The sequence below is a fragment of the Triplophysa rosa genome, linkage group LG18 (assembly GCF_024868665.1).
Source record: "Triplophysa rosa linkage group LG18, Trosa_1v2, whole genome shotgun sequence".
In the NCBI taxonomy this organism is placed as follows: Eukaryota; Metazoa; Chordata; class Actinopteri; order Cypriniformes; family Nemacheilidae; genus Triplophysa; species Triplophysa rosa.
In genome coordinates this window covers 6,299,414-6,309,011 of record NC_079907.1, presented here as the reverse complement: position 1 = coordinate 6,309,011, position 9,598 = coordinate 6,299,414, and the positions used below count along the sequence as shown (strand labels likewise).

Sequence of the window (9,598 nt, the reverse complement as noted above, 5' to 3'; positions counted from 1 at the left end):
AAATGGTCCTTAAAAAATGGATTGGTATTATAAATGTGCATCAATGCATAACTGACATTTATTGTAAACAAACAAGTGTTGTCAAATCATTTTATTAAAAACAGTAAATAACTAAAGAAATATAACAGCTAATCTCATATCGATAAATCTAATAAATCAGCAACATCTAAAATTAAAATGCATCTCCTTGGAAGACAAATAACTTTTGAGCATCTTCCAGATATTGTTTCTTCTCTGGCTTCAGTCTCGAATGATTTTTTTTAAGACAAATTAATTGACAAACAAGCTACAAGTTTGTTATCCTTAAACCAGTCTTCCTGAAATCCATCTTTTTAGTGACGGCCATGCTGTCATGCAGTGAATAAAGGCACAGTTTGATCTGAACGGACATGCAATGGAAAGTAAATTCATCATGCAGTTCCTTCTCAAACAGCCAAATTACTCATGCATGCATTGCAAACCCTAGAGACGAATCTTAAAGTATTAAACATTATCTCGTAATGCCTCTTTGAAATGCATATAAAATACTACAGTGTGTAACAATCATTGGTTTGTAAGGTTCAAGGAGTGTTTGGTCGATTCTTGATACAGTGTCTGCCACCATTTTCACAACAGGATATCTCCCAGGTTTTAAAGATCAGCTTCATCTTTTGAATCGCTGCTATCACCCAAATCTTCATTCGGATATTCATCTTCTGCAAGCCTCTGGTTTAACTCCTCAAGAACCAAGAAGTGCTTTATTAGAGCAGCGACTGCTTCTACATCACTAAAAGACAAAACCAAAATCTTGAATTGTCATAACTGAAGCTTGACCTTAACATGTTGAAAGTGTCATTGCAAATTTAAGTAATGTGTTGTGTTTTAATATGAAACCTGAAGTATGCTTCAAGTTTAACATGTACGTAGGACTATGAAAAGAATATGTTTACCAGCGTGACCCTAGCGTGGCGCTCTGTGTAAGCGGATGAGAGAATCCGGTTGCCAGACGTAACACCAAGAGGTAACCCTTCCCAAGATACCTCACCTTCTCCTCCTGAACATTCACGTCTCGCAAATGTCGCAGATCTAACAACACTGACCGAGAGACAAAAACAAGGTTTTCAATAATCTGACACTTACTGCAAAAAAAACCCCACAATTAATGCTGAACAATGCAATGCTCACCTTTCTCGTGCCCTCCTTTCCAGAAAGTCAATATCATGGTATAGAGACTAAAAGATTTTAATTCTATTTCCTTCTTAGATTTGTTAAACACGGCCTCCTAATGGGAATAGGGAAATACAAACAGTTAGTCTGGACAGTTGAACACATTTGCTTAAACAAGTACAGTGTAAAGATACAGTAAATGTCTCCCTAACCTCCCATTCCTCCATGTTTTGTAGTGCAACAAATAAACAGCCGGTCACGTAGAACATCTTCCATAATACACTATCTAAAATGATGAAAGAAACAAGTAGTGATTAGTCATTTTTAATAATATAAGTCGTCACTGTATTACTGAACATTCTGGAAAACATTTCTCACCAGAGCTGTAATAGGCCGCGGCAAATCCAACTGAAGCAATTCCTGTACATAAGAGGAAGAAGAAAGTTTGAGGAAGTTTTCTTTAATTCATTGAGTACATGAACAGGCTAGCTGCAAACTTTTATCCGTGAGAATAATAAACCCATACCAACAAGGAGGGACCAAGATCTAATCCCAGGAGATCTCTTCAAATGAAGCATGTCAAATGTGTGTTTCTCCACAACCATATACCCCATCTTTAGAGGAAGAAAAGACAAACAAAAATATTCTGTTGTTTTAAATGTGCTATGAATGCTTCTAGTCAATACATAATGTAACGTAGTCAAACTACAATGTCTCGCTGAAGCTTGGTCATTTAGATGTACAACACAATTAATATAAATAGTAGCTTTGTACAAAGGAAAGCCTCTGTTTAAAACAACTTTCACACAGACAAAAAATTGTACTATACTGTTTATACAATATATGCAAATAGACATAACAAATATGATCACATACAGGTTTGAATAAGCACGGGGACAACACCCACAATAATGGGTTCACATACAGGAAATGTCCATCTGAAACATCCCACTTACCTCAAAAAGTCGCTTTTTTCTTTATGACAAATCAAGATAAATAGCAGCTATAAATCATTTACTACTTGGAAATTAGCAACGAGAAACTAACTACAAAAAAACAGTTTAAGGAAATAAAACGTGTAGCTCATGCACACGCACGAACCCGCCTTCCCGTGACGTGTACATCCGCTGCGCAGGTTCAGTTATGATTGGACCCAAACGAAGTAACAGTCCCGCCCTCCATCATGACCCCTCCCTCCCCTTGTTTTACGATGGTTAAAATAATCCTTATAAATCAATAATGTTTCAAAGTCTAAACTGTAAAGCACTGGACGTCCGGCTTACATATTATTCCATTTTACTAAACATAATTATATAATATATTTTACTAGATATACATTATTTATAGTTGTTCATATAATTTTATACAATTATCCCAAAATGACGCAGTAAAATAATTATTTTTTAGTACTGCACGCATTGTTTGGTAAGACTAGGGGGAGTTGAAAGAGGAGTTGCCGCTGCACGCATGCGTGCCGGTCAACGCAAGGACAATGGAGTCGCATACACCGGAATGTCGAGTAGCGATCTTTCTCCTGCCGATTCGGATTAGTCAGAGTTGCGAAACGGATTGTTCGATGCGTAACGGCGTTATGTCACCGCATTGCGATCATCTCTGCGCTGTTTTTTGATGTCATTAGAAGTTCCTACTGTAAAGACTCACTCCAGCGTCTCTTCTTCTGAACAATAAGGACTTCATGTGATTTTATGTAAGTAGGGAAGCCTGTGTTTTATTTATTTCTTGGCTGATTTTTACCGTTGCTTTATCTCGGGCAGACTGTTGAACATGTCACGGTGATCTAATGAAAGTGAAGGTTCGCCCCAGCTTGCACGTTTCCCTCCTCCACGATTACACGATTACGAGTCCTGAAAGCTGTTTCGTTGCTCTGTCATTTGTTTATCACATGATTACATACATGCCGAGAAAATGAACGAGATCCGGCTGCTTAACTGGTGATTATGTACATAAGCATGAAAAGTCCTCCAAACAATAATCAGGTGAAATTGAATAGCGCGTGTGCTGGGAACCTGACATTATCACATTTCCATGAAATTGCTTTACTGTGTGTACTTGTTTCATGGTAATGATGGGCTTTATTGTAACTTCATAAAATAACGAACCCTCTCTTTATGTCAAATGCATGTTTATGGTAGCATATAACATCCAGAACGCTTTATAAATATGAAAAACTGGAGTGTGAATGATACAGTCATAACTCATGGTGGTGAACCTTGTTTTCAGAAGCTCCATATACAATGTCTGAAGTCAGTATTGGACGAAAGAAAGAAAAATGTGAGAATTGCACTAAACAGGTAACTAATGCTATATTCATAATTTACCCTTTGTTCATATCTTACCAAAATGCTTTAAAACTGTAACATATTTTTGTTTTCGGCACTTTGAAAGGAATTGAAAGGCTTTTATTTATACAAGCCATTCTCCTGTATTTGAATTTAAAGGAACCACAAATTGCTTCAAGTCTTCTAAATAATGATTGTTTATTTTGCGCATTTTTAGTGCAACAAGAAAAAGAGTGATGAAGGTATAAACTCGCTCCAGGAGAAAGATAATTCCAATGGAGAGGTATTTCTTTGTTTGTTTTCCATGAATATATAATGCATCTGTTCAATACAGCAGAACCAAACACAGTTATTGGTTCTCAGTCTGATAAGCTGTGTTTACATCTGTTGTTTGTTGATGTTTGGTTTGAGGACAGGTGAATGAATGAGCACATGTTTGTTTTTGAGGTGTAGATGAGTGTGTGAATGATCAGATATGCCGTTGTCCTCAGGTGAGAGAGTCTACCTCAGTGCAGCAGGTGCTGCTAAGCGCGTGTCTGTCCTGCAATGGATGCGTATCAGAAAGTGAAAGCCAGAAAATCTCTCAACAGAATCTGGATGAAATCAAGCATGTGCTTGCCCTTAACAAGGTTTAATATTAATTGTTATAAATATAATTGAGTTATTTTACCTTGTTCTAAAGTGAGCGTTTCACATGTTATTTTTGTGTTTCTGGCAGAAGTGTGACACTTCAAAACACAAATTCCTGGTGGTGTCCGTATGCCCCCAGTCGTTGCCTTTTTTTGCCATTAAATTTCACTTGGACGTTCCGGCGGCTGCACTGAAGCTCTGCGGCTTTCTCAAAAGTGTGGGTACGTCTGAGTGGCATATTTGTCTGGAAACATTATTGTCACTTCTTATGTCCATCTGCTCTTATTCAAATGGAGGGGCTTGCAAATATTTGCCACATGCCAGGCGTAGCTGAACGTTTGTACACATGGCCCAAAATGAGTTTGATGCTGACGGCATGTCTTTTGTGTGTTTTTTATTCTTCGTTCTTAGGGGTTCATTATGTGTTCGACACTACGATATCTGCTAGTTTTAGCATTTTGGAGAGCCAGAGAGAATTTGTTCAGCGCTACCGCCGTAAGCATCACGACGCTAATGCCATGCCGATGTTCACTTCCTCGTGTCCAGGTAAGAACATCCGGATAGCCACTAAATCTCATTTACATCGGAAGTGCAATGTCCCATCCCTGCACGCAACTACAGTAAATGGTGGCCAGCTGTCATCCATCTTGCATCTGAGCTTTTCAAAAATATACCTGGGTTTGATTTTTATGAATTATTATAACGTTCAAATTAGGAACCTCATGGTGCATTTTATCATTAATGTAAATAAGAGCCAGATGTATGGGAAAGTTGTAGTTAGTTTAAATGGGGGATGTGTTTGAATGGGTGGGACGGTGTTAGATAGCCACATCATTCTGCAGCTGTGAGATAGATGTGTCTAGGCGGCCCTACATGCCCTTCCTGCAATAACCGCTTTCGTTTTCACTCTTTCTCTGCTCTTTTCTTCCTCTAAACTCCATCGACAATGGTTTCCTTTTCATAACAGATTATCTAACGCAAAGTGACTTGCATCAAGCATGAATCATAGTCACCCTTGAGGGTTTTCAGCAGGGTGCCTTGTGTCAGAAAAGGTTGCCAGCCTATGCTTTAGAGCAGGGGTTCTCAAACCTTTTGGGGCTGGGGACCCCTTAAAGTTGATAAAATGTTTCAAGGACCCCCTATTAGTTATTAGTAAGTTATTAGCATACCAGATTTTGGATTCTTATTAAAGTATGTGTATTGTTTTTTTTAAGAAATATAAAAAAGAAAAGTGCAAACCTTAGCAGATATCAAAACCAAGTACTTTCCTTTTTAAGGAAAGGATTAGGCAAGATTGTAGAATAATCTTGTGTCTATGTACAGTATCTGAAAATGTATGCTCAACTTTCTTTTATTGTTTGACATTGAGACCAACATCTTTAAGATCTACTGTAATGCACGGATGTAATGTAATGTTCAACGTCAGATATTTTTCTCCAACAGTTAACCAACCATTCCCTTAATATATAACAGATTGTGTCTGCATGAATTCTTGTAGAAACAAGTGTTTTTAAAAACTGTAATTCTGTGTACATACTAATTTATTGATGTTACATTTTTAAGTGTATTGCAAAATTGTCGGTAGTTGAAGAATAATTGTGTCTGGTTGTACGCAGGATGGATTCGCTATGCAGAGCGCGTTCTCGGCAGCCTTGTGACGCCACACATATGCACCGCCAGATCTCCTCAACAGATCATGGGTTCCTTGGTCAAAGACTTTTTTGCTAGACAACAAGTGAGGGGTGATGCCTGTAGATGTACAACTAGTTTATCATTAGCTCTGAATAAGTTGCTGAATCTGTATCTTTGTAGCAACTGACCCCGGATCAGGTTTACCATGTGGTGGTGGCTCCCTGCTTTGATAAGAAGATGGAGGCCGTGAGAGAAGAATTCTACAACAGCATCCTGGAGACCAGAGATGTTGACTGTGTCCTTACATCAGGTAGGACTGTGAGAGAAAACCACTGAGATCTCTTGTTTTTAAGACCAAACAGTTTTGACTCGATTCAAATATGCGTGATTCGTTTCTAAAATGTTTTAAAACGTTGTTTTCACTTGTATATGGCTCCTATATGTTCCTGTAATTGATCATTAATTGTATTGTATTGTATTGTTTGTAATAGCATATCAGATGTGGATTTAACAGGGTGTTTGGTTATCTACGTACACAAACATTTACTAAAAAAGTGTTTTGGTTTAGGAGAGATTCTTCACTTGATGGAACAGAGCAAAGTTACTATTGAGGATGTGGAATCTACTCCTTTGGACCATGTGTAAGTTACTGTCTTTATATTTGAGTTGACAGAGAAACATTCCCGGAATTCCCGGAGAAACATATTTGTTTTAAAATATTAAGACAATCATACATGCTTGCATTCAATCTACAATAAGGCACTACAATAAGATTTTTAAAAGGGAAATTTATGTGAATGTTGTTTGCATTAACATGTTGTTTGTATTAGATTTGGTGAAACCTGTGACACAGGAATGATTAGGCATGAAGGTCGTGGCGCTGACGGTTTTCTCGAGCACATCTTAAAACATGCAGCCAAGGAGCTGTTTGGTCTTGAAGTTCAGGAGATTGTGTACAAGACACTCAGGTGAGAATGAGACATGTTTTGGTTTTGGATGGCTGTTTAAAAATACATTTAATAATCGGATGGCTGTTGTAAATATATTGTACTTAAACTAAATAGTTAGAAATGTATTTATTAAATATAAATCCATGCATTGTCTGGTGTAACTGTTGTTTTATTCCTTTTAGAAACCGAGACTTCCAGGAGGTGGCGCTAGAGCGTGATGGAGAAACGCTTCTGCAGTTCGCTGCAGTCTATGGTTTCCGGAACATTCAGACTTTAGTTCACAGAATGAGGAAGGGAAAAGTGCCCTACCAGTTAGTAGAGGTGCTTTCCTGTCCTGGAGGTATGAAATCGGTATTTAAAACAATTTATATTGCATGCTGCTTATTAATTACATTGTTGTTTATTTATTTATTTCAGTTGTATTAATTAATGTTGTTTATTTATCATTTATCTTTATTTTATTTGTGAGGTTTACATAAAGATTTTCATTACTAAATTGCTTGAAAATATTATAAAAGGGTCATTTTCAGTAAACATACAAAACCTGAAAGTATCAGGGAATTGGGTCTGGGAACATCCATAGAATATTAATGTATATTATTATTGATAATTATATATTACTTTAATATATATACAATTATTAATATTTTTTAATATACATTAAAGAAATTAATGTAAATTAAATATTTATTTATAAATATAATTTAATATAAATTATACAATATACTTTTTTCTGCTTTAAAATAATATATTCCATTGGCTAGTTATTTCTTTTTTAATGCATATATATTATTGTGTATTGTTTTTATCGTAAGGCTGTTTAAGTGGTCGAGGACAGGCTGAGGGAGATGGAGGAAAACCTGACCGCTCTCTGGTCCAGCAGATGGAAGAGTCTTATAGCAGTTTGCCCGTCCGACTTCCCGAATCCAATCCAGAAGTCCAGCGCCTCTACCGGGACTGGCTGGATGGCCACGACTCTCCACACGCTCAACAATGTCTTCACACACAGTATAAGAACCACACACAGCCTCCCTCTCAGATACTGAATCCTGACATTCAGTGGTGAGTGGAACAGGCTGTTTCATCTCCACAAATCTGTCAGAGCTTGGTTAAAAACATGGAGACTGACTTTGCAGACGAGACTCATGCATGGCACCTTCTTGGGTTCATAAGGACTGCACTGTTCCCGTGCAACAGCTGAATAGCTGCAAAAATTAAACAGAGGATGGAAGCAGGTTTTCTGTTCTCTGCCGGAAATCCATTCTCTTACACTAATAAGACTTGCGTTTGAGAACTTGTACTCGCATTGCAACCAAATGATGTCATGGATGATTGGGCAACTGGGTATCACATTTAAAGTGTGATTTTTAAAAGCATTATAGCAATTAAAAGTTAAAAATCTGACTACGATTTGTTCTGTTTAAAATGAGCTGTTATTGAAATTAAATATTGAACCCTGTTCATATGCAATTGAGTAAATGTGTCAGAATTTGTCAATAAGATCCAGCAGTAGAAAATGAAAAGAAAATCAGCAACCTGATATTGGTGCTATGAATAGATTAAAGAATGTTAACCATCAATTAAAAACTTTGTAGTTCTGTTTGTTATGAAGATGCATTAAATAATTTTAACAGAATGGCAGTGATTTTGTAATTTGTAACAGGTGTATTAAGAAACCAATCATATCCAGGGCTACACATAATCTGCATGATCATTGCATTAAGTTATTAAAATTTTGGGGTGGTTTCCCGGACAGGGATTAGAATAGTCCTAGACTAAAATAAATGCTAGAGCTGTCCAAACCGAAAACAACTTGCGTTGCCATATCTTGAAATACATCATTACTTTTGTGTTGTCTCAAAATGCACACAAGTATTGTTTTTAGTAAGGCATGTTTGGTAAAGCAACTTAAATTTCCTGATTAAACTAAGGCCTAGTCCTGATTTAAATTAATCCCTGTCTGGGAAACCACCCCAGAATTATGCTTTCTTACCATAAATGTCTAGCAAGCCTGGCATACTTAAATACATTTTCCATGTTTAAAATGAGTCTGCAGAATTCTTTCCTACCAGTATAAGCTCGGAAAATATCATACATCTGCATCCGAGTCTCTCTGGGCATGTTTTATAACTAATACTTTCTACTTTCGTTTGCAATAGTTATCTAATTTTTTTTACCAGTGTCTGATTTACCATGACCACAATAAACATTGAGAGGTTGAGATGTTGGATCATGTTAGATTACAAGTGTGCTTGCTCAAGTGCAGTATGCTAAAGTGCCGCTTGATGGCAGTCTACATCACTAAATAGGTGAAACCTTCACCGAAGCTTAAACTATGGACCTAATGAACTCAATACAAACATTGTTTTAACTCAATAGTTGGCTGTGCTGACACAATGTTTCTGTGTCGTAATAGCATTCCTGATATGTTAAAGAATGTGTAAAAGATAAAAATCCAATCCGAGAGGTATTTTTTCTTGGTATATTGTCATGCGAGTTAGTTGGAAGCATCAGTAGATTTTAGAGATAAACATGGATGAAGAATCATGAGTTGCAGCTCATATTAAGCAATTTTGCATCATTGCTGAAATACGGACTTCCTCACTTAGTTGTCACATCTAAAGCCAAACACAGGTGCATGGTACAATCATCAAAATAATAACCTATTGACTTGTTTGTTGAATTTATCCACACAAATATCCAAAGAAAAAAGCACACGATCACACAATGCAGCAGAGGATTTCATTCTAACTATTAGTGTAATGAAGTTTTACAAGTAGATTCAAGAGTGAATCTCATTTGTGATTAAAGAGCTACAGTATTTTGGGTGTGCCTCTGCCTTGGGTGAGATAGGCCTATGTCAAAAGATAACTGCCTATCAGCAAGTTTTTATCTTTTTCATTGCCCGGCCTATGATGGGAGAAAGTTAAAGGGTAGCAA

At 37.0% G+C, this 9,598-nt stretch overlaps 2 protein-coding genes across 2 annotated transcripts; one reads left to right on the top strand and one right to left on the bottom strand.

The window, feature by feature from the left end:
- Positions 1 to 76: 76 nt before the first annotated feature.
- On the bottom strand, positions 77 to 2,267 carry LOC130569255 (cytochrome b-245 chaperone 1 homolog). Its single transcript, XM_057358776.1, has 7 exons — positions 2,103 to 2,267; positions 1,673 to 1,760; positions 1,525 to 1,566; positions 1,359 to 1,432; positions 1,165 to 1,261; positions 930 to 1,074; positions 77 to 766 (listed from the first exon to the last, which is right to left on the bottom strand). Exons 2-7 carry the CDS (start codon positions 1,758 to 1,760, stop codon positions 631 to 633), a joined length of 582 nt encoding a protein of 193 aa, XP_057214759.1. The 5' UTR covers positions 2,103 to 2,267; the 3' UTR covers positions 77 to 630.
- Positions 2,268 to 2,606: 339 nt separating this feature from the next.
- narf (nuclear prelamin A recognition factor) lies at positions 2,607 to 8,671 on the top strand. Its single transcript, XM_057358478.1, has 12 exons — positions 2,607 to 2,854; positions 3,388 to 3,458; positions 3,664 to 3,729; positions 3,938 to 4,075; positions 4,165 to 4,297; positions 4,488 to 4,622; positions 5,693 to 5,811; positions 5,889 to 6,018; positions 6,277 to 6,349; positions 6,539 to 6,676; positions 6,841 to 6,998; positions 7,474 to 8,671. Exons 2-12 carry the CDS (start codon positions 3,402 to 3,404, stop codon positions 7,722 to 7,724), a joined length of 1,398 nt encoding a protein of 465 aa, XP_057214461.1. The 5' UTR covers positions 2,607 to 2,854; positions 3,388 to 3,401; the 3' UTR covers positions 7,725 to 8,671.
- The last annotated feature ends 927 nt before the right edge of the window (positions 8,672 to 9,598 follow it).